Source organism: Eumetopias jubatus, unplaced genomic scaffold (genome assembly GCF_037043125.1).
Source record: "Eumetopias jubatus isolate StellerSeaLion01/CBP00866 unplaced genomic scaffold, mEumJub1_p1.0 scaffold_6, whole genome shotgun sequence".
In the NCBI taxonomy this organism is placed as follows: domain Eukaryota; kingdom Metazoa; phylum Chordata; class Mammalia; order Carnivora; family Otariidae; genus Eumetopias; species Eumetopias jubatus.
The window spans coordinates 145217556-145243434 of record NW_028274812.1 but is presented as its reverse complement, the minus strand read 5'-3'; the positions used below and the strand labels follow the sequence as shown (position 1 = coordinate 145243434).

The 25879-nt window shown below is 41.3% G+C and overlaps 1 protein-coding gene across 5 annotated transcripts in view; it reads right to left on the bottom strand.

Annotated features, from left to right (window-relative positions):
- Nucleotides 1–25879, bottom strand: part of CARMIL1 (capping protein regulator and myosin 1 linker 1) — a 312830-nt gene that overhangs the window by 135340 nt on the left and 151611 nt on the right. For all 5 annotated transcript variants that reach the window (XM_028107424.2, XM_028107425.2, XM_028107427.2 and 2 more), the window contains exons 9-12: nt 21358–21433; nt 16820–16908; nt 15546–15640; nt 2110–2196 (exon numbers count right to left, since the gene is read on the bottom strand). In XM_028107424.2, coding sequence (XP_027963225.1) covers nt 2110–2196; nt 15546–15640; nt 16820–16908; nt 21358–21433 — 347 coding nt within the window. The remainder of the gene's footprint in view (nt 1–2109; nt 2197–15545; nt 15641–16819; nt 16909–21357; nt 21434–25879) is intronic.

Here is a 25879-nt window from a genome sequence, read left to right as displayed (position 1 = left end):
GAGCAGAGGGAGAACAATAAGGAGACTCCGTTCTGAGTGTGGGTCCCGACGAGGGGCTTGATCCTACAACCCGTGAGATCATGACCTGAGCCAAAATCAAGAGTCAGACGCCTAACCGACGGAGCCACCCAGGCGCCCCGAGGTAGTCAGTTAATTCCATCTTACATATGATGTAAGTGAGGAACCAAGACCTAATAAAGGCATGTTCATATTCGGTGAAAAAAATCAGGACTCAGTCCTAGGCAGTCTGCTTGAGAACGGACACTCAGGCCCTCAAACACGACAGTGGTCCAGGCACCGTGCCACTGCTGGAGAGATGGAGATGAGAGAGGCAAGGACAGCCCCCCTCCAGGACGGAAACAGTATTTATACAGTAGCATTAGATCCATAAGTAATAATGTGATCAAGAACTAACACAGAGGAAAGAGTGCTCGATTCTACTGGGGTCTCAGGAATAGGGAAGATGGCTCAGAAGAGCCGATCACAAATGAGGTTGTTTTTTTTTTAAGATTTTATTTATTTATTTGAGAGCGCGCACACGCAGAAGCAGGGGAGAGGGGCAGAGGGAGAAGCAGACACCCTGCCGAGCAGGGAGCCCGATGCAGGGCGCGATCCCAGGGCCCTGGGATCATGACCTGAGCCGAAGACAGACACTTAACTGACTGAGCCACCCAGGTGCCCCACAAATGAGTGTTTTATAAAATAAACTGAAGCTCTCCAAGAATATATATAAGGGGAGATGTGAGATAATAGAAAATATATATATATTTTGGTCTCTGCTCCCCATTCCTAGCACAGAGTTCTCTAAACCCTTGTAATTTCTGAAGTAGTAAGAGCACTGGGGACACCTTTTGTTCTAATGAGGTGACTCTAGGTGCGCTCCTGGATGGGGCTGGTCACCAGAGAGACCAAGCCATGATTAGAAGCTTGAAATCTTCAGCTACCTCCCACCCCCGTTCTCCAGGAAGAGGAGAAGGGCTGGAGACTGAGTTAATAATTGATCATGCCCATGTGAGAAGCCTCCATAAACTCCCAATAGCACAGGTTTCGGGGAGTTTCCAGGCTGGCAAACGCATCCACACCAGGAGGGCGACGCACCCCAGCTCCACAGGGACAGGCGCTCCCGCGCTCAAGACCGTCCCACACTTTGTCTTATGTATCTCTTCACCTGGCTGTTCATCTGTGCCCTTTATCATATCCTTTAATAAACTAGCAAACGCAAGTGTTTCCCTGAGTTCTGCGAGCCGCTCTAGCAAATTAACCAAACCCAAGGCGAGGTCTTTGGAACCTCCAACAACCTAGGCTTGCAACTGGAGTATCAAGGAGGGTTGGGAGTAGTCTTGTGGGACTGAGCCTTTAACCTGTGGGATCTGACACTGTCTTCAGGTAGAGAGTGTCAGAATTTTGTGAAATTGTGGGACACCCAGCTGGTGTCACAGGGAACTGCTGGGTGTGAGGAAAAACCGCCACACATCTGGTGACCAAACGGGAAGTGTTTGGTGTGAGTAGTCAAGGAGACACGCACACAGGAAAGAGAAACACGAAGGAGGGGAAGAAGGCAGGTTTCACCCTACAGGATGAAAGAAAGACTTTCCAAGCAGAATACAAAGGATGTACAAAGGCACAACGCACGCAGGGATATTTCAAGTGTTATAGGGGTGCTGATGTGAAAACACAATGACAGAATGGACAGGGTTTACTGAACAACCAGATACATGAGAGAAGGGTGAGTGGAGTCAGAAAAGACGCTGGGGAAGCAAAGGCAATTTCCAGAGCAGGATAGAGACTGGGCAGTTAGGTGCACCAGTTCTCTGTGCAGGAGACCATCCACGTGACTGTGTGTGTGATGGGGGGGGGGGGGAGCACAGGTAAGCACTCCTCCACCCAAAGTCAAAAAGTTAAATAACGTATGACATACTTATGCTCTACTCTGAAAGCATCTCACTTTAGACACAACCAGAATTCCAATTATACCACTTCTTCATTGTGTAGCGCTCACAGGACCGTAAGACATATGCAGACACATAACTGAGTAATACTTCTAACTATTCAAGGCAGCATGGTGCAGCGGAAATATTACAGACATCAAGTAAATAACACATACTGTACCTTTAGGTGATAATGAGGTTTTAGATAAATTTAAATGCTTTAATCCCTTTGGGAGTTTGGCAAATTGAATACTTAAAGAGGACACACCTGAGAAAGGAAAAAAAAAAAAAGATTAGAATGTTCAACTTCTCAGAATTGCATTTGTTTTATAATGCCTGAAAATTAACTTAAATTTGATTCCAACTTAAGTGATCATTTTTTTTCTAATGTCAGACTTTATTTTCTAATTATCTACCATCACACCTCCTTTTTTTCTGTCCTACCTAAAGGATAGGAGAAAAGAAAGATTGTTTAATTAAGCATAACAATATAAAAACTTTACCATTAGAGATGTTTTTCTTTGGACTTAAGTGTTACCCTCTCCTCTATAGTCCTATTTCAAATGCAAATACTCTTAGGAAGAGTGATATAATTGCTTCTTTTTAACCTGTGTCTTAATGAGTTCATCACTCTTCTGGGTGAGCAGATGCATGCTACTTAATTATTGTCAAGAAAACGGTATAATGTTAACTCTTCAGATAACAGCTTCGCTTTTAGCACATGGATTCCAATACTTAATTAGCTTATGGCTAACAACCTCAGACAAAGCATCAGAGTGTGTTTAACTTCTTAAAGGTAGGTTTTGTAACTTGAAAAATCACAGTATTGAAAACCAGAGAGTCTCTAAATTTAATGACCAGACTGGGAGACTGTGAACACCAGCTTACTCACTCAAGGATTGCAACGAGTGTAGACTGTTCACTGGGAGAAATAAGTAATACATGAATGTACGCTCTTCCTATAGGTCATTCAACCAACTTCCTGCTACATGTGAGTTATCACCTTTCCAGGGGCATGTTCCTGGGAAGGTTCCTGAAACAATATTAACCATATGGTCTCCTAGACTGATTCTCAAACTCCATGCACGGATACGGAACTACCATGCTGGTTGCTGCCCTATTATATAACCCCACATTCCCTACACATTTTATCAAAGTTCATCAAGAAATACCTAGTGTAGTAGAGTAGAGGTAGAGCACTAAACCTCTAGTTGGGTGTCTCCCCAAGGACGGTGGGGGTTCTGAGAACCCCTATTAACCTCCTCATATCATTTCCCAAATAAGTTTGAAAATCGCTGGATTAAATGATGTCAAACAGGTTTGTTTATGTGAATATTTCTAGAGATGTGAATATGCTAATCTGTATCATTAATTACAAAGACGGGCAGGCCTGATATTTAGCTGATAGATTCTTGTAAAAGAATGTACAACTAGTAAGTTAATGGGGACACAGGGAAAAGGGTGTCATTTTAGAAATGTAATTAATCCAAAAGGCAGAAAAGGAGGAAAAAAGAACAAAGAAAACAGACACATAGTAGATTGCCATAAAAATAAATCAATAATTACAATAACAGACTTGTACCTCTGAAACAAATAATATGTTATATGTTAAAAGAAAAAAAAAAGATAGTAGAAAGGGAAAAATGAAGGGGGGGAATCGGAGGAGGAGATGAACCATGAGAGACTATGGACTCCGAGAAACAAACTGAGGGTTCTAGAGGGGAGGGGGGGTGGGGGGATGGGTTAGCCTGGTGATGGGTATTAAGGAGGGCACGTTCTGCGTGGAGCACTGGGTGTTATGCACAAACAGTGAATCATGGAACACTACATCAAAAATGAACGATATACTGTATGGTGATTAACATAATAAAATTTAAAAAATTAATAAATCCTGATAATTTTGAAAAAAATGTAAATGTACTGACTAAATACTCAAAACAAGTCAAAAATGGATTATCTAAACAAAATTATCAGGTGCTTTCAAGAAACAGTTAGAAATACATGTGTTCAGAAGTGAACCTAAAAGCATGTAAAAAAATATATGCTGCAAACACTAACCAAAAGAAAATTAGTATATCTGCAACAATGTAAGACAAGTTAGATTTTAAGAGGCAAAGAGATAAGTGACACATTTCATTAACGAAGAAGATATAATGATTTTAAATCTGTATGGTCTGAATAACAATCTCAAAATGTATAAAGTAAATCTAATGATAACAAAAGGAAAATACATATATTATATACATTATATGTGTGTGTGTGTGTGTGTGTGTGTGTGTGTGTGCTACCTCGCAACAGTGGGAGATTTTTAAACACATCTCTGTCAGATGATAAAACAAACAAAAAAGGGCATAAAGACACAGATGATATCAAGAACACAATAAAAAATGTTTGATATATTTAAAACACTACACGTAATAACTGAAGAACATATGTCTTCAAAGTACACATGGAGCCTTTATTTACCAAAAGTGACAATAGGCTGAGCCAAAAAGCAAGTCTCAACAAGTAATACAGAGGATGTTCCTTAACTGCTGTGAAATTACACAAAGCATATTCTCCAACTGCTACCACTATATGCAATTAATATAGGAATTGTAGCAAAAAGAGAATTTGAAAATCCCCAAATCATTAGAACATAAGCAATGTATTTCCAAATAACAAATGAGCTCCCCCAAAAGAAAAATCACAATGGAAATCTTAAAAATATTTTTATTTAAATTTTATTTATTGATTTTTTTTAAAAGATTTTATTTATTTGTCAGAGAGAGAGAGAGAGCACAAGCAGGGGGAGCAGCAGAGGGAGAAGCAGGCTCCCCGCTGAACAGGGAGCCCGATGTGGTGCTCGATCCCGCGACCCTGAGACCATGATCTGAGCCGAAGGCAGACGCTTAACCGACTGAGCCACCCAGGCGTCCAAAAAATACTATTTAAGTTTTTTAAAACTATGATATCAACATTTTAGGGATACAATTAGAGCCATGCTTAGAGTGAAATCTATAGTCCTAAATACTTATGTTAATTGAAAAAAGCTGGAAACTAATTATCTAAGTATCCATCTCAAGATATCTGAAAGAAAAGCAGCAAATTAATCCCCACTCCATCCGCATAAACAGGAGAGGGAAAAAAAGATAACAAAGGGAAGAAATCTATTAAATAGAAAGCATCCAATAAATAAGTAAATTTAACAAATCCTGTTCTTCAAAAACACTAATAACATTAATAAGCCCCAGCAACGCTGTTTAAAAAAAAAAAAAAAAGAAAAAGAGAGAAAGAGAAGGAACAAATTATCAAAATCAGAAATGGAAAAAAAATACTAGTAGAGCTCCTTCAGACATTGCAGATATAACTAAGGGGTATTAAAATTTTTTTTTCTGTAGGTCAAAATGTATCATTTTCGAAGAAACGGACAGATTTCCTTATGAAAAATACAATTTACCAAAACTCACGTAAGAATAGATAATCTCAACAGTCTTCTATCTATTCAAGAAAATAAACCCATTATTAAAAACCTCTCCACAAGTTAAAGCAAAAGTTGCCAAATATAAAAGAGTATACACTATATAATGCTATTATTTATGAAGTTCAAGAATAAAGCTAACCTATCATAACAGAAGTCAGAATAGTAATTATGTTTTCTGGGTGGTAGAGGGCAAGGGTGAAAATCACTAGAGCAAAACATTAGGGAAGATTGTAAAGTGCTGATAACATTCTTTTTTTTTTAACTTTTTTTTTTAAAGATTTTATTTATTTATTTGAGAGAAAGAGAATGAGAGATAGCGCGAGAGGGAAGAGGGTCAGAGGGAGAAGCAGACTCCCTGCTGAGCAGGGAGCCCGATGTGTGACTCGATCCTGGGACTCCAGGATCATGACCTGAGCCGAAGGCAGTCGCTTAACCAACTGAGCCACCCAGGCGCCCCAGCGCTGGTAACATTCTTGTCTCGAGCTCGGTAGTGATTTTGGTGAGTGTTCACTTGGTAAAACTCCAAGAAGACATAAACTTGGTATTTGTGAAGTTTTCTGAACGTACATTATACTTCAATGAAAAATTTTACTTCTAAAAATTTAGGCATGGGAGATAATAGAGGAGAAAAATGGAGATGGCCATGGTATGGTGATGCCTTTTTAGACAGAACACCAAAGGCACGATCCATGAAAGACATAACTGATAAGCTGGACTTCATTAAAATTAAAATGTTCTGTTCTACAAAAGGCAATGTCAAGAGAATGAGAAGGCAAGCCACGAACTGGGAGGAAATGTTTGCAAGGACTGATACTCAAAATATACAAAGAACTCTTAAAATTCAACAATAAACAAGCCAACTGAAAAAAAGCCAAAGACCTTAACAAAACTCTCAGCAAAGAAAATACACAGATGGCAAATAAACATATGAAAAAATGCTCCACACCCTATGTCCTCAAGCAAATGCAAATTATGTAACAACAAGATACCACTACCCACCTATGAGGATGGCCAAAATCTAGAACAGGGGCAACATCAAATGGTGGCAAGGGACTCTCACAACAGGACCTCTCATTCATGGCTGGTGGGAATGCAAAGTAGCACAGCCACTTTGGAAGACAGTCTGGTGGCTTCTTACAAAAGTTAACATACATTAACATGTGATCCAGCAATTACACTCCTTGGTACTTATCCAAGGGAGTTAAAAACTATATGAAATTCTTGGAAAGTCAAAACTATGGAGACAGCAGAAAGATCAGTGATTGCCAGGGTTGGAGGATGAGGGGGTTGGGAGCGGAAGAGGGATGAATAGGCAGCGGACGATTTTTAGGACAGTGAAAATCCCCTATGATACTAAGAGGGTGCTTATGTGTCACTGCGCATTTGTCCGGACCTGTAGAATGTACACCAAGAGTGAATCCTAATGAAAACTATGGACTTGGGGTGATGATGAGGTGTCCGTGTAGGTTCATCAACGGTCATAAGTGTACCCCTCGGGTGGGGGTCACTGATAGTGAGGAAGGCTGTACCTCGGTGGGGGCAGGAAGGATACGGGAAATCTCTTTATCTTCCTCTCAATTTTGCTGTGAACCTAGAACTGCTTTAAAAAAAATAAATAAATCTTTTTCAAAACTTAGGTATGGAATTGGGAAGGATACCAGATTCTCGCTTTTGAGTTTTGATGAGTTATCACTGCCTACTCTGGACCAATTCTTTTATATCGTGTTTTTCCTAGCAAAGCATATGTTATGACAATGTTTAAAAAAAAAAAAATCCCCAAACCTATAACCCATGTCTTCAAATTATGCTGAAAATCTGTTAGATCAAAGTTAAAACCTACCACTCAACCTCAAATTTGTTGTGCTCAGATTGACTTGAGTTGTTTAGCTTTGTTGAGAAAATGACAATTTTTACATTTTCACTAATTTCTTTTGTGTCAGACATACCTGTTACATACACCACATAAAACCATAAATGCCTATAACCAGATGTAAGGCTAGAATGGAACAATTATTTAATGACGCTGGTGACAACACCCACGCATTCCTTCCTTCCTTGATCATCAACTATCTTTAAACAAGGAAGGAAGACAAAAAGGAGTGAACAACCCAGCACTATTTTTCTCTGGAAATTGAATGATCACACCATAAATGAAATAATAAAAAGCGAAGCTCCTGAGTTAGAATAAAAATGAATAAAGTCATGCTTGATAATTTACTTCAAAGAAAAAAAGTGGGAAAAACGTAGAGAGGATAAAAAGTAAAGTGGACTAAAGACACAGACACAAGACAGTCTGTTTCAAGCACTTTTTACCAAATTTCCGACGAAACTATTTAGTTTCTTTCTTTCTTGACAAAATATTTTGATTTCCTAGGCATCCACAAGCCATAAATATATTACATTTCTTCTTTAAAGAAACACGCTTGCTAAGTGCTAACACAATAAAAGGCATAAATGGGGTCAGTACTGTTCATTTTTTCTTAAATAAAAGCACTAAATTGATTTTTTTCGTCACAGTATAATTGACATAGAGTATCCTCTTGGTTTCAGGTGTACATCATTGTGATTGCATACTTTTGCTGATCTTTGAGAAAAGGTAACAGATTATTACACAAAGGGTCCTTTTCCTTTCTGGCAGACTTTAGAAACGCGGTCTTGGCAACATGAATAAATTGACAGTGGCTGGCAGCCAAAATCTCAAAAAAAAAAAAAAAAAAAAACCAAAAAAATTAACCTGCCTGGTACTTTCTGGAGCCATTTACTCAATACTGCCAGGGAAAAAAACCGATCGTCGAGAAAACATCTCCCTACAAAGGCTAAGAAAAGACTTTTTAACTTTTGGCCAAAACTCTTTAATTCTGCCCCCCAAATAAAGCAAAACATAGCCTTCAGAGCTGTGAATTAAAACAGAATTTATCACTAGACGCTTTCCTTTGGAGACTTTACTAAATGGATTACCCTTCTTGTGATTTTTATTTAAGTATGTGTCCAATCTAGAAGGAAAAATGGTTTAGTTTTTATTTCTCCTTTCAAAACAAAACTATTATGGCTTCCTCGGCTTCAAAATATTTATGCCTAATAAAAAAAGTACTTACAAAATGTTTAGTAGTATAATTTGCCATCTGATGTTAACTTACAAAGAAATGAAATTTGACATTGCACATTTAACCTATTAATCATGCATGAATTTAAAAGCCTATGATAACATCACATAAAATTCTAACACTTGGATATTCGACAATCCAGTATGATACACAAGCTAGACAAAGAGGTTTAAGGAGGTCCTTGTTAACTGAAGGCATCAATATCAACAGCTTAAAATTCTGCACATGGTTCTAGCAACAGGATGTGGGTAAACAAAAGGCATCTTTCTTTTCTGTTAGAAAGCATATAGATTTGAACATGGTGGGTGTCGGAACATAGGTAACAGTTAAAATCTTCAGATTTCTCTAATTCCTATGGCTTCTCTGGAAAGTTCAGACACACTAAGAAATGTGAATAAACAAAATCTGGTGGGACATTTCCATTTCAAAAATAAGGCTGAGGAGAAAAGATTCAAGAATGAGGAATATAGGAATAAAAAGACCAGTGGACTACTGGGTATTTACCCCAAAGATACAAATGTAGGGATCCGAAGGGGTACGTGCACCGCAATGTTTATAGCACCAATGTCCACAACAGCCAAACTGTGGAAAGAGCCAAGATGTCCATCGACAGATGAATGTATAAAGAAGATGTGGTATATATGCACAATGGAATATTATGCAGCCATCAAAAGGAATGAGATCTTGCCAATTACAATGACGTGGATGGAACTGGAGGGTGTTATGCTGAGCGAACTAAGTCAATCAGAGAAAGACATGTATCATATGACCTCGCTGATATGAGGAATTCTTAATCTCTGGAAACAAACTGAGGGTTGCTAGAGTGGTGGGGGGGTGGGAGGGATGGGGTGGCTGGGTGATAGACATTGGGGAGGGTATGTGCTATGGTGAGCGCTGTGAACTGTGTAATACTGTTGAATCACAGACCTGTACCTCTGAAACAAATAATACATTATATGTTAAAAAAAAAAAAAAAAAGAAGAAGATAGCAGGAAGGGAAGAATGATGTTACATTTAAAAAAAAATCTGGGTACTTCAGGGTTACAAATCATGTAAACACACAGGAAATTGGAGGGGGAGATGAACCATGAGAGACTATGAACTCTGAGAATCAAACTGAGGATTCTAGGGGCTGGGGGTGGAGGGACGGGTTAGCTTGGTGATGGGTATTAAAGAAGGCACGTACTAAATGGAGCACTGGGTGTTATATGCAAACAATGAATCATGGAACACTACATCAAAAACTAACGATGTAATGTATGGTGATTAACATAACATAATAAAATAAAATTAAAGGAAAAAAAAAAGACCAGTGGAAAAAAATGGAGTCAGCACACCGAACTTTCGAATGCCCTAAAATCCAAAGGTAGGCAGTTTTTAAAAATTGTTTTATCCTGTGTCACCTTAAAAATATCAATTAAATACGGTTGAAATCATGACTCTGAAGAAAAGAACCTTCTGTTTTAGAGCTGTTACACCCAAACCTGGTATCTTGAAATATTAGAGCAATTAAAAAAATTTACTGACATGCTATGGAATAAGCCAATGTTTTTCAAAAAGCAGGCATAAAATCCTTTCCTTCCACTTCCCAAGGAAATCTAGAGAGCCAAAGCAGAAAATCACAACCACAGGAGGACTGACTGACCGATGGATTGGTTGGCTGATAGTTAGGAAATCCTAGACAGAAGCCTCAACAAGAGATCTCAGGTAGGCCTCTGCAAGCTGTGTCCAAATCATGTAAACACACAGCTTCCTCATTCACAAAAAGAGAGTAACATTTGCATGATTTTACTCCACAAGGCTATTGTATGAATCAAACAAGGTAGTGAAAGCTTACACTGACTGAGTGCACAGCATGTGACAGGCTCTTCTTGTCCTTTTCTGTGTATTATCTCATTTAGTCCTGAGAACACCTTTATGTGGTCAGTACTATTATTATTTTAAAGATGAACAAACTAGAGTCCCTGTAGCTTTCTGAGCACTGAGTAATGTATAGAATTGTTTAATCACTGTATTGCACACTTGAAACTAATATAACACTATATGTTAATTCTACTAGAATTAAAATTTAAAAAATAAAGATGAGGAAACAAACGCAGAAGTTAGGTAACTTGTCCCAGGAAACTCAACTAGAAAGTGGCAAAGCCCAGAACTGAACTTGAGTATTTTGACTCCAGAACCCACTGGTACACGTTGGCAGATATGAAAGACAGAAAGCACCAAAAAAAAGTTAAGCGGCAATTCTAGAATTTGTTTCTCTTGTCTTATTGAGATCAAACCAGATGGTCAGAAAAAAAAAAAAAAATCTGGGTACTTCAGGTCAACATTTCCAAAAGAAAAACATTCTGAGACAGCATTCTAAATCATCTTTAAACAAAATAATCCAACTTAGAACAAAGTGAGGGGAGGAAATGGACAGACATTCCTGACAAGGCTGAGACCATAAAAACAAGGGGAACGGGGAAGGACGACTGGGAAGGAGAGAACAGGGGCTGGTAGGGTTAAGGAAGCCAAGCATGTGGAAGGCGCAGAGAGAGGGGAGAGCGGCGTTCTCCAAAAATACTCAACTATTATCCAAAAAGTCATGCCGGATCCAAAGGGTTGGTCACAAGGAAGTGACCGAGAACACTGTGGTTCCAACACTGGGGCAGCCTGAGGATCGAGCACAGAAAGTGGACCAAGTTGAGCTGGAGCAGAGATTCTTAAGCCTTTTCTACCGCGACCCACATAAAGAAACAGATTTGACATCACAGTGAAGGAACCTCGTACAAAAATACGTACACACATACGTATTAGGAAAGTAAAACCAAAGTTTTCCCAAACAAATGCACTCTGATATTTTCTATTCTTTTTTAAAAAGATTTTATTAATTTGAGAGTGAGAGTGAGCACGATTGGGGAACGGGGGCAGAGGGAGAAGAAGACCCCCCGCCCGCTAAGGAGGGAGCCCGAGGCAGGACTCGATCCCAGGACCCTGGGATCATGACCTGAGCTGAAGGCAGATACTTAACTGACTGAGCCACCCAGGTGCCCCCGATATTTTCTATTCTGTTCTACTCCTTCTTCTTCCCTTTTTTTTTTTTTTTTTTTGTTTAAAGTAGGCTCCACACCCAGCACAGAGCCTAACGCAGGAGCTTGAACTCACCACTGTGAGATCAAGACCTGAGCCGAGATGGCGAGTTGGCCGATGACCGAGGGAGACACCCAGGCGTCCCATTCCTCTTCTTTGTTCAAATGCTTGTCAAGAGCTATGAAACTGATCTCATGACCTGCTAATGGGTCTTGACCTGCAATCTGAAAACACATCAGGACAGAGCTCCGAGAGCAAGCCAGGGAACAGCCTTGGACCCCCAACCAGAAGAAGAAGAGCTTGTGCATGTGTGTGGTCTTTTCCCTGCCTATGTGTCTCTTCTGCACGAGAGAGAAAGCAGGGCACCCAACACCTGCACCACCACTCATACACACTACACCCTGCTTACTAATTCATACCTTAACCTCCTTCCCCACGAGCCCCTCGACAATAGAAGGCTGTCTGTCCTTTGTTCAGAAGTGTGACAAGGAGACTGAGCAGTAAATAACAGGAATTTGCTGCATTAACATTCATATCACAAAGCAAGGAGCCAAACCTGCTGAGAGTTTCCAAGTAAGTCCCTGAGTGAATGGTTCAAGTACAAAATCAAATTCCATTTGGTGTTGAAATTCCTCAGAATTCTGGGCTGCTAAATGGTCTTGTGTTTCCTTGAGTTTCCTTGCTCTTTTATATACCCTACGATTCAATTATAAATTCTTTCCCCACGCTTTTTACTGTTTTCAAACATAAAATACAGTCACTGAACAGCTTAGAAACAAAGATCATGGAATATTCTGCCTGGATTGAAATTCTTACAAATATTTTACACTTAGTTGGATTTCTTGTGGAATTTCCATCCATAAGCAGAAAAACTACCAAACATCTTCAGATATTTAGCCTGAATTTAAAAAAAAAATTTTTTTTAAATAAATAAAACCTATACAGAATTTGTGTTCAGGAGGCTCAGCCTCAAGAGTGAAGGTAGGAAATATGGGTGTTGGCAGTTGTCCAAGAACACTGGCAAATATATCAGTGAATGAATCTAGAAGGGGCTGGAACGAGGAAAGTCTCAGCTTGAGAAAACATTTTCAGGAGTGTCAAAAACTGAGTGTAGGTGAGCAGACACCGTATTGGAGAGTCAGTATGTGCACACAATGTTGAGGAAAATATCCTTGTAATGATCTGGGATTTTAGCTCCTGTGAATGGACTGCAGGGAGATGAAAAGACATCAAATTAGGTCTCAGAGGTAGGAATGTGGAGAACGAAAGCCTGGAAACATCCTCTTTGAGCCCATGTTCTGACAGAAAAGAAATCTCTCTCAACTTTGCCATGATGTTCAATGCAATTAAAAAGCTACAGAAGAGAATTAAGATGAAATCAAATTCAACATAAACGAAATACTGATTACGTCCAAGGTCTGAGGATGCTGGGGGGGGGGGGGATGAGGAACAGGGAGCAGGGACGAAAAGGAAGCGGGTGGAGGAGAAATGTCTGCATCTAATTAGAATGCACCAGAACGAAGCAAGAACCAGCTAAGAAGTTTAAACCAAAGACGAGGGTCTGAGGGAAGCGTCTGAGGGTCCAGTACGGCTGCCCCTCAGAGCACACGAGGTTCACATTGTCTCACAATGAGACAAAGGGCCTCACACTTCCTTCCAAGCTCCCAAACTCAAACTGTGTGGTCTTGCAGGTCTGGCTTCTTTCACCTGCCATAAGGTTTCTGAAGTCCCACCACGTCGTAGTGTGGATCAGCCCTTCATCTGCCTCCACGGTTCGGTCTCCACGGTTTGGCTACTATGAAGACTCCTGCTGTAAACATTCATTCACACGTCTGTGTGTGAACGTAGGCTCCATTCATCTTCAGTGATACCTAGGAGTGCAACTGCTGGGTTGTGTGGCAAATCTGTGTTTAGCTTTATTTTTTTTTTTTTTTAAGATTTATTTATTTGAGAGAGAGAGAGAGAGCATGCGCGCACATGTGGGGGTAGGGGGGGAAAAGGAGGGGCAGAGGCAGAGGGAGAGGGAGAGAGTGTCTGAAGCAGACTCCGTACAGAGCACAGAGCCCAACTCGGGGCTCGACTCCACAACCCCGAGACCACGAGCTGAGCCAAAACCAAGAGTCGGACGCTTCACCGCCTGCACCACCCAAGCACCCCAATTTGTGTTTGGCTTTTTAAGAAACTGTCTAACCAGTTTGCAAAGTGGCTGCACCATTTTACATTCGCACCAGTAAGGCCTGTGTCCCCATTTCCCACGTCCTCTCCAACACTTATTTTGATCATACCCATACTGGTTGTGAAGTGGTATCTCACTGTGGTGTGAGTTTGCGTTTCCCATCCCCTGGCCTACTGCATTCTGGGTTTACATCCTTAAGGATTTGCCTCCAGCACCTACCTCCCTCCACGGAGTCTGTCCAGTCAGTAGATGAATATGTTTGGGTCCCTCCCATTTTAAAAAACAAAGCAGAAACTGCCGTCCTATCTATAAAAGGTAATCTCCGTGTATATTTCCACTTGTCATATTCATCACTTTCTAGCAGTTGGCTAATAGAGACAACATCAGTTTTTCCTAAAGAAATTCCTATGCCCCCAAAGAAACTCCTATTTCAGGGATATGCATCCACGATTTTCAGCTGTGGTTGATTCCATGAGGATGATTTTCATGTGATCTAGTTTTCTAATTCAGTCTCAAACTTCTTTTAGATTCACTACTTTATATGCTAGGAAATTGCTCTTTATTTTTGGCTTGAATACCACATGGGTGGGTATCCTTTTCAATGAAGAACAGTCTCTCTGTCAGGAACACAAAGCAGAACTGTCTCTATCAGTACCTTCAGCTCAGTTTAATCCTCATCAAATATATAACATTACAAGATGAAAGGCTTTTATTCAACAATGCTAGAAAACATTTGCAACAGATAATGAAAACAAAATATTCTCTCTAGAGATAAAGCTATTTCTTCTTAAGCCACATCCACCAACGTTCCCCTACTGAGAATTCAAATGTTTAAAGTTTCACATTCTAAACCTACTGACTCTGCCCTTTGCCCACACACTTTCAACGAAACCTTCTTCTGCCTCATCGTGAACTCCAGTCCTTCATTTTCTCCCAATCCCCATGTTCAAATCTTGTTAAATATTAAAAGATACATGTGGTACACAGAATAGTAAGATGATCCCCAAGATTCCTTCCCCCAGTATACATGCCCTGTATAATTTCCTTGAGTGTGTGGGGCAGACTGACGAGCATATGACACATCGCTAATGGGACTGTGCTACTATTCAGTTGACTTTGAGTTCATCAAAAGGGGAGACTGTCCTGGGTGGGCCTGACCTAATCAGGTGCTCTAATTAAAAGAGAGGTAAGTATCCAAGAGACATGCTCCTTACTGCCTCAAGCACAAAACAAACTGGGACGTAGTGAGAGGAGAGGCTGTGTGGTAAGGACCTGAGCACAGACCAGGTGCTGGGAGTGGTCCCCGATGAGAGGCAGTGAGAATATACGACCTCTGTCCTACAGACCCAAGGACATTCATTCTGCCAACAACCAGCAAGCTTGAATACATCAGGTCACACAAGATCACAGCCGCAGCTGACAACTTGACTTCAGTCTCGAGAGACTGAGTAGACAGCCCAGCGAACCTGCGCCCAGGCTACCGACCGAAGGAAACTGTCCGGTAACACATCCCCCTGCCGTGTGGACGGTAATTTGTTACGCAGTCATAAAGAACTAATACGGCAGTTTAAAAATAATATCCTCCATTCTGTTTGTATCTCTTCAAAAGAAGTTGATTAGAGAATGAATTTTAGCACCAGTATTTTCATCAAAGGGTAGAAAAACCTAGAAGCCAGCAAAGCATCAGTAGCATTTATTAAATAATTAGAAGTGAGCTTGACGCCATTCCCTGGGGGTGGCCGCACAAAAATTGCCGAACGCTCTTACAATTCTGGCCTCAGTGATCACATGAATTGCTACAATACCTCGATCCTCCAGTGGGTTGCCAGCAAGGTTAATTGTGTGGAGTCCTGAGTTGGGATTATGCGCTAGAGCACTGGCCAGTTTTTGGGCAAAATCTCTGCAAGTAAACAAAACAGTAAGATTAAAGAACACAAAATGCAATACTGCTCAAATAAAAGTTTGACAGCTAGAAAAGCTAGAGTGAAATCTGAAAAAAGAAAACCTTTCTTTACAATATTAATCTACTTACCATACATTCGTTAACACCCTATCTAGTCTGTATACACAAGTCTAAGTATATATCCTCATTAGAGAAATCTGTAAACCCATAGCCAAAATGTGGTTCATTTTCATTAGCCAAAACCTCATTCAAAAGCAAAAAGAAAATATATAATTGCCCCTTTAAAATAGTATTACTTAGTCCCTCCATAACTTAAAAAAAAATCCTGAACTGAACCTGCTTCTCATGGAAACGGCAATCGGCTGTTCACCCTATCTCACTTCGCACAATACTCACAAATGCAAAACTGATTGCCCTAATTATTGAGTTTAAAGGCTACGATTGCTACCATTATGTTTTAACAAAAATTCAAAATCACTATTTTAGGTATGTTGTACTTAAAATAACACACTAAGTGCTATGATTATGAAGCTGTCAACCCCCCTCACTTAGGAGCAGTAAAGTCTTTGTTCTGGCAGATTTGAACTGCACGTGAGGCTTGGGCACCGCCGACCGAGCCATTCCCAACTACTGAACAAGGTTAAGTATGGATTTGGAAAGAGAGAGAAACACATAAAACAGATCTAAGCAAAATGGGAAATATGTTATTATCAGGACTACCATGAATGATATTCCTAAGAGCTAACACAGAGCATCTATAATATGAAAGCTACTTTTCTAAGGATTTTACATAAATTTACTTCTCGCAGCCATCATTCTATAAGGTAGGTGCTATTGTGTTCTCCATCTTAAAGATAAAGAGAGTGAGGCTCAGAAGTGCAGCAATTCGCCCAAGGCCATAAGGCATCTGGCTCAGGACCCACTGTCCTAACCACCATTCCGGGCTCCCTTGAAAACATCCAGTGACCAGACCACAGAGGATGTTATAAAATCCTTGATCTTTGTGATGATGGGGAGCACAGGGATCCTTTATTTTTTTTTTTAAGCGAAAACATTATACTTTATATGTGAGTGCCTCAATCTCTTTAAAAAAAAAAAAAAACCTATATATTAATTTTAGAGGAAATGGCAGGAAGCTTTTAAGCCACATATTCGTACATTCAGGACAATACTCACGTTCTGAGCCCGGCGTTTTCCAACACCAACTCCTCCAGCCGACTGGACCTACTCACCACTCTCAAGATCTGTTCACAGACATCGGTGGACTGTAAGAGAAGACACTGTGTGACCATGCCCTAAGTCTCAAGGCAATCTCACTCTGTTGTCACAAATCCATGCAGATGCAAAGTTTTAATTAAATAAACCACATTTTCATGCAGTAATTCATTGGACAAAACCTGACCCGGCCTCTACCACTATGCACCATCACAATGAAGGTCCTGGGGATACAACAACAAGCAAGGACAGAAAGTCCCTGCCTTTAAGAGTATACCATCCAGCAGGTCACTGAGACAAGAAAACAGACAATTACAATGGAATCGTTAAAAGGCCATTTCAGTAGTGCTGTCGGCACTCAGAGGCAGATCCCAATCTTGGGAAAACCAAAAGGAAATCCCAAAGAATGTGACCTCCAGCGTAAGAACAAAAGACTTAGTGTTGCTAACGATGTTAAGGTTCCTAGTGACAATCCCTTTGCTGAGCTCTTGTGTTGCGCTAGGCCCCAAGCTAAGCCCTTTGTGTGTATTTTATCATAAAACTGCTAAGTATTATTCCCGTTTCATAGATAAGAAAGTTAAGGTTCAAAGATGTCATGTACTTTAAAAGGGTGGCTGAATAAGCACTTGATAAACGTTAACTATTACGACGTTCCTTAGGGGCGCCTGGGTGGCTCAGTCGTGAAGCGTCTGCCTTCGGCTCAGGTCGTGATCCCAGGGTCCTGGGATCGAGCCCCGCGTCGGGCTCCCTGCTCCGCGGGAAGCCTGCTTCTCCCTCTGCCTCTGCCCCTTCTTGTGCTCTCTCACTCCGATAAATAAATACATATGTACATAAAAAACTACTACGACGTTCCTGCTAGTATTCTCTAAAATAAAGGGGGAAACAACCCAATAAGAATTCAGTAAGTGCTCTCTCATGTTAATAAACATTGTTTTCTAAAATTAAGTAGTTATAAAGTTGTACCTGTCTAAATATTTTAAGTGCTTAGGATATAATATTATATGAAAATGCAAAATTAAAGTGAAGTGTTTAATAAAGATCACAACTGAAATGGCTGATGTAGATAGTGCAAGGCTTGAGGGTGCTAGGAAAAATGAAGAGTTGTATCCTGGTGGCGGAAGTGTACAAATTTTTTTTTAATTTTACATATTAATGTTTTTTAATTTGTTTATGTTTCTGCTTTATCCCAAAACTAATTTAAGGTGGCTCCTGATTTTAAAATTATTTCTACATTAAAAAGTGATTTTAAAATCTAATCACAACTTAGGGTCTATTTAAACCCTTTATGATATAGAAGGAAGGAAGGAAGGGAGGGAGGGAAGGAAGAAAGAGAGAGAGAGGGAGGGAGGGAGGGAGGGAGGGAGGGGGGAAGGAAGGAAGGACGGAAGGAAGGACGGAAGGAAGGACGGAAGGAAGGAAGGAAGGAAGGAAGGAAGGAAGGAAGGAAAAGAAAAGAAAGAAATGCAGGAAGGAGGGAAGGGAGGGAGGGGGGGAAGGAGAAAATCGTGTGTACCATGGCATACTATAATCAAAGCAGTTTCTTTTCCTAAAATACCACAAAAAAATTACAATTCTTTCATTCATCAGATCACATATATTCAACTGGATCAGCCATCACTGCAATAGTCTGAAATGTAACAAAAATTCGCTAGTGAATATCCTTTAGAAAACCTCACTTGGAAACACACAAGTCCCACAGCATCTAAGGCACTTGTGATTCTCATGTGCTGCCCGATTTCATTCAGTCTACAATGTAGCTTTCACACAGTCCGGGAGTTTCTGATGTGTCCCACAGACTGAAGAAGGAAGAGGAAAATTAATTCCACTTGACCCAATGCCTGCGATTTACATTACGCCGATGGTGGTGATTTTCAAAATGGTGACCCCCTTATCAGTGTAATTCTTGTCTTATAATACACAACCAGGGGTATTGACCCTACTCTGTGCTGGCATGATAAAAAGTCACTGCTTAGACAATGCTTTTGCAGGGATTATCCTAATTTCCAAAAACAATCCATGGTATATCCTTATCTTTCCTGAGCTACCTTACAGAGTATCCAGAAAAACAATTTTCCAAAGCAGGGCTTTCATTTACCTATGGGGTATCGTTACTGTAATAAAAATTTATTACAGAAAATGTACAAAAATATGTCCAACTTTTGTTTAAAACGTTTGTAGGGGGAGAGGTAGAACATGTCATTCATGTCTACGTTAATTTTGCTACTTTTTATTAAGTGCCCAAGTACATGAGAAGAATTGTTTTCTGCACTGAAGAATAGTATAGTGATGAAATTTGTAAAGAGCTACACACCCCCCAAACCTAGATGGCAAGTAGCACATGACCATTAGCGTAGTGCCCCGAAGCTGAGGATCAGAAAAGGTTCCGAGGTTGCATCTTGCCATCCCCATCTAAGGGGCAAGTATCAGTTATTTTTAACGTTGGGTGAAGAACATGAAAAACTGCTATTCTTTTTGAAGACTGAAGAGTGATATCCCAAAGACTATTCTTCATTTTAAAATACCAAATGTTAAAAATATACACATAGGTATTTTTGTGCTTAAATCTTAGTTACTAGGAAAGCAGTAAGGGCAGCCCTCAAATCCTGTCACTACACTTCCTTTCATCATCCCAGGACATCCAAGGAAGCATCTGAGTACCTACGTGCTTCGTGTTCCAGAACTGAAATGATGAGGTGCATAATTTCTTGCCTAAACATCTAAGGCAACTGCAGAGATCATGCCCGGGAGAGACAATGATAGAAGGGCAGCCCCTATGGCCAGGACGCATTCCTGTAATCGTGAGTTGGCACAATTTCCAAAAGTGGGATAGGCAGCCCCTCCGCAGAGCAGTCCTGTGCCCCATTTTGAAAGTCATGAACTTATAGGGAGGTTTCAATGAGCCAGGTCAACTGACCTGGTGGAGAAGCATTGTTCTCCCTGATCCTACAATCACTGAGCTAATCTACTTCTCATTCCTCGAATGGCTCCCCTCTCCTGCCTGTCATCTCTGCGGGCTCAGTCCTGCAAACGGCAGCAATTGAGAGGCTTCTGTTGCCGGGTCTCCCTCCCATCATGGCGTCCTGTCCATTCCCTGGGAGTTCACCTGGCTCCCCGCCATGCCTAGCTCCACCCTCACTGAGTGCAGATCCTCCCCCTGTGTAGCTGATACAGTTTCCATAACTCACATTCCCATACTTGCTACCAAGTATTTGATGATATAAAAATAATAGCAAGAAATGCCTACAATATGTCAGGTACTATGTTAGCATTTCTATATACATGATTTACTCATCTCAATATCCTGCAAATTAGCTATACTGCTATGTCCATTCATTCATTCAACAAACTAGTGTGACACCTATTTATTAAACCAATTTTTATGGAATAGCTATCATGAGCCAAAATACTCTGGGAAGCACTGGGCAGGGATGAATAAGACATGAACTCCAATTAACCCTCAGTAATAGGAAGGTGAGGCCCTGGGATGTCAAGTAACTTCCCCAAGGTCCCACAGCCTTGCCATAGGAGCCAGAATCTGAGACCCAGGTTTCTGTTTCCAAGCCCACACTCTTTCCTGTACCACACTGGCTCTTAGTGGGCCCCAAATGAGCTCAGTCCATGCCCATACTAATAATACCTTAAGCCGCTCACACCCCAGCCAGGTTTGGAGAACCAGCAGCCTGTCCACTAGCAAACCTCCACCCTCCATTTTCTACAGATCCCTTGCCTCCATCAAAATCCTACCTCTTCACTATGAAAATCGTTAAGCCTCCAGTTTCCATGACCTCTGAAAGCTGGAGGCTTGAATGCAGAGTCGCCAATAAAACCACCTCTAGATTATTTCCTGTCCTAAAATGAAGTAGCAGAAAGCTAACATATATTTAAGCGTCTGCCCATACGGCTGCTCTTAACTTGCAAAAAAATCCCCAACAAAGCACCTCACTTCCACTAGTAAAAGAGACCAAAAATTTGGCTCCCCCATACCTTATGAAAACTAATATCTCACTTTCAATTTCATTTTGCTGACATATAAATCTGCCCAAAAACTCCTCTAGAAAATTAATGTTAACTATTATCACTCCAGCAGACCAACTCTACCTGATAATGTTTTCCCAAATTCTTAGGAAGGGAAGCTTTGTGGAGATGGAATGCAGGATAGAAACATCAAGTCTGCTATTTGCAGCTGTGCAAACGTAACTTTAATAGTTTTTGCCAACAGCATGTGTGTGTACTGAGGCTCTGCTAAATGTGTCTCTCTGTTCATTATCTAAAATTGCCTGAAGCAGCTGAAAACATGAGGAAGTACTTCCCTGGAGCATCTCACATTACCAACTTGGTAAAATGGTATGCAGATCATTTACAGGAAAATACATCTCCTCAAGAAAAAAGCATGTACACAGCTCGCCAGATGAGTAGAAAAACAAATGTTTTTTGATAATTATCAGGCTTTTGAAACTCAGCAGAAGTAAGCAACATTTGCAACATCTTCACTTACTTACCAGTTTCAGATCCTTAGAAGATAGCTTTGTGAACCACTGATTGTACTCCAGAGCAGCAATGATGGGGATTAGGTCCCTAGAAGCAGAAATAACAACATCCATTGAAAGCCCTCTTACCAGAGCCTTATTGGTGCTTTATTCTCAACCCACGACATCCAAGTTCACTTGTTAGCTCCTTTTATTTACAAACACAACATCCCACTAAAACTACTTCAACCACGAGACAACAATTCTCTGGGACAGACCTTCAGTATGATGGAAGCAGAATTCCGAAAAGCTGAATTTAAACGACCTCTAGGGCCCCTAATGTCTATACGTAAAGGAAAAGAGACTAGTAGCAGCATTTGCCCAGGGAACCTCCTTGCTCTAGGAGAAACTGTACTCCTCCTTCTATGTTAATGAGTCTGATTTCTTTAACCATCAAGAATGTCATATACAGTTTAACCTGGAACAATACCGGTTTGAACCGCATGAGTTTCTTTTTAATAAAAAAAGTATAGCACTCTAAATTTATTTTTCTCTTCCTTATGATTTCCTCAGTAACATTTTCTTTCCTCTAAGCTTACTTTATTGTGAGAATACAGTATATAATACCTGTACACATAACAAAGTGTGTGTTACATGTTTATGTTATCGGTAAAGCTTCTGGTCAACGTGAGGCTATGAGTACTTAACATTTTTCGGGAGTGAAAGGCTATACTTGGATTTTCGACTGTGAGGGGAGATCACTGCCCCAGCCCCCACCCTCCCACTGTTAAGAGTCAACTGTGTTCTCTAGTTGAGCTTATATTGCAAGCAAGGACACTGTCTAGCCTTGCAGATAAGTGACCCTGAATGGATTCCCGATGCTTAGCCAGCATCCTACGACCCTCTGGTACTTTCTTGTAGTTCCTTGTACTGATCACACACATGAGCTAGCCCGGGTGTGTTTTTGTCTCATGCTTCACACACATTCTTCAGCCATGGATGGAGGGCAGCTACTTGCGTCAGAGATCTGTCTGCACTCTATTTATCCAGCCTGACCTGCTACAACATGCCCCTCACTCACCCTCAGGTCAAAAGGCAGATGGTTTACTACACACCAAACATACCAGACAATGTCACAGTCAGAAGTTGTCTGTTACTGCTGTGTTCGGCTACGAGAATCCAATGATCCTGCGATGCGTACATTACACATCCTCTAGGAGTCCCCTACCTAGGTCACCCCAGCCAGCACCCTGTTTGCATCTCTGTTTAGCATTAATTTTACTCGGCCTTGGATAATATTTGGTATTCAACATCTGTCTCCCCCGCCCCTTCCCAGGTTGTAAGTTCTTTGAAAACCAACTCTATTTCGGTTGTCTGGCTTCAGTGAGACCATAATCAGTTTCACCCGCATGGCAGGACACACAGCAAATACTCAAATTTTTACTGAAATAGAAAAGAAAGGCAGAAGGTGGAAAGAGAGGTGAAATTCACATTATTTCATAACTTCTGGTCCCAGGCCCCATGGCGGGCAAGCTACACAGACCATCTCATTCAACTACATGATCCCGGGGTCCTGGGATCGAGTCCTGCGTCGGGCTCCCTGCTGAGCAGTTGAGTCAGCTTCTCCCTCTCCCTCTGCTTCTCCCCCTACTTGTGCGCTCTCTCCCTCTCTCTCTTACAAATAAATAAATAAAATATTAAATAAATAAATAAATGGGAGAAAGGAGTCCCACAGGTAGGGGAGAAAAACAACACAAAGGAATTACTAGTCTCAGTCACCTCGTTCCACAGGCCCCCTGCCCTACCGAACAGCCTCTTTATTAATTTTGCTTACGTTTTAGAATTCAGATTAGGACGAACAGCAATTCTTGCCATGGTGGTCTTACACTCCCTTTACCGCTCCCCCCTCCCTGCCCCCCGACCACGTGCAAGAGTGAACACTCTCCCTGGGATGTGGTGACAGTTTGTTGCTTCTCTGGGGGCAAATGCCGGCTTCTCACACGCTTAGTCCAAGAGTGTTCCCTGTACTTCTCCATTCAGAAACTAGAGCAAAGCATTCTCGGCTTCTCTCCTTCTGTCGATTTAATGTCAAGTAGCTACTACACTTCAGAACCTCTTTATTATGTGTTCTAGCCTGTCACCTGATTGGGAGCACAGCTGGCTTTTGTCATAATGAAGTCGTTGGCAGGAAGTGAAGAGCACATCACTAATAGAACCAGGCTTTGCACTGACACAGGGGGTGGGGCAGCATCGTCTCTACATACGAACTGCAAACACCCTGAAAAGGCAGAGCAAACTCCACAGCTAGAGGTAGAGAATCTAGGAGAAGAAATGGTCAACAGAGCAAGGAATGGCTTAGTCAAAGAGTTTTTATATCTGACGCCAAAAGCATGATCCATAAAAGGGAAAAATGGATAAATCGGACTTCACCTAAATCAACCGTCTTTGCTCTGCCAAAGATCTGTTAAGAGAAGGGTAAGACAAGCCCCGTGCTGAGGTAAATGCTGGCTCTTGGAGGTCAGTAATAAGAAACAACCCAATTTTTAAAAACAGGCAAAAAGACCTAAACAAGACAGTTTCATCAGATAAGATATATCAATGGCAAAGAAGTATATAAAAAGACATTTGAGGGGCGCCTGGGTGGCTCAGTCGATTAAGTGCCTGCCTTTGGTTCAGGTCATGATCCCAGGGTCCTGGGATCGAGCCCCGCATCGGGCTCCCTGCTCAGTGAGGAGTCTGCTTCTCCCTCTCCCTCTGTGTACTCACTCTCTCTCTCAAATAAATAAATAAATCTTTAAAAGAAAAAAGAGATCTTTCAAAAAAAAAAAGGATGTTTGAAATTATTAGCCATTAAAGAAATGCAGTTTAAAGCCAAAAGGAGATGCCACTATAAACTTACTGAATTGCTAAAATTAAAAAAACAAAAAACAAAAAAAAAAAAACTAACAAGGGCTGGCAAGGATGCCGAGCAACTGAAACCCTCATACAAACCCTCATACGTTGCTGAGGGGAAGGAATGCAAATAGCACAGTCGAGGTGGAAAACAGTCCGACAGTGCCTACGTTTAACATACACTTACCATAAGACCCAGCAGTCTCAATCCTACGTACTCAACCAAGAGAAATAAAAACTTGTCCTTACACAAAAACTTACATATTATTGTTTATAACGGCTGTATTCCATATTGTCAGACACGGGAGACAACATGGATGTCTTCCTCTGATGCTGTGGGACTTCCAGGGCAAAGGATAGAAAAGGCAATAATATGGCTTCTGCTCAGCTCCCTCTCTTGACACGCTCACCCGTGGAATCCAGCTGCCTTGCCCTGAGAAGATCCGGGCCACATGGGAAGGCCACGTGGAAGTGTCCCGGCAGACAGCAGCAGCCACCAGACGTGTGAATGAGGAAACCTTCAGACGGCTCCGGAGCCAGCCCCCATCTGACCGTAAGGGTTGGGAAGAGCACAAGCAAAATCCGCCTAGCAGAGCCCCATCGAGCCCAGAACCGAGACAGGTACCTGAAAGTGACCACTCATGCTGTAGGCCATTCAGTCTGGAGTGGTTTGCATACAGCAGTAAACAAACAGAACACTTAAGTGTCCAGAAACCAGCCTTGAAAGTTACAGCACCAGAAACAGGACCATAGACAGGGTGACCATAAAAAGCTTTGAAGCAGAGAAATGTTTCAGGAGGTTAACAACTTCAGCAAAGTAGGTAGGACGTATCAGAGGAAGGTGACAGTTTCCATTATGCAGGCAAGATGTATCCAAGATAACAGCAGAAGCCCGAGGCAGACAGAAAGTGGCTTCTGGAGCGAGGCTAGAACAGGAGCCAAGACAAAATAAATAATTTTTCCTAAACTCATTAAAGAGCTACTGCAACCCCAACTGAAATATGCATGCTTTTATGATGAAACCATAAAGAAACACAAGGACTGTTAGAATAATTATTACAACCAGGTGGGGGAGGGGCGCAGGGGGAACCGCAAAGGAAAATGGATTCATGCAGGTCTTCTTAGGAGAGGCAACAGCCCATCTCTTGACCTAAGTGGTGGATAGAGTGGTTGACTTTATCACTATTTGCATTCTGGCACACTACTGCACACTTTTCTCTCCACAATCAACACTAAGAATAGCCTTAGCAGCATTGCTCAAAAGGGTCATGAAGCTAACCCAAATATCCAACCACCTGCAGAATGGATAAATGGTGGAATGTTCACATATTAGAACACAAAACAGAAACCAAAGTAAATGAGCTACAGCTGCACATAACAGCAGGTCAAACCTCGGTTCTCAGGTCTGAAACCTCTCACACCCTGGCTGGACTGTGCGGAGAATGGGGAGCTTTCAGTCTGAGAAGCAAGCATCCAGAAAGCACTTCAGAAAACACTTTAGAGAAAAGCCAAGGTCTGAACCAAGGCTCATTCGGGATTCCTCGAATCTGTTCCTCTCGGACCGTCCAAGCCACCAGGACAGCCACGACACAGAGACCAAAGTTCCGGGAGACTCTGCCTAACTATAACAAACTATCACCAATCATGACCAAAACCGGTGCAT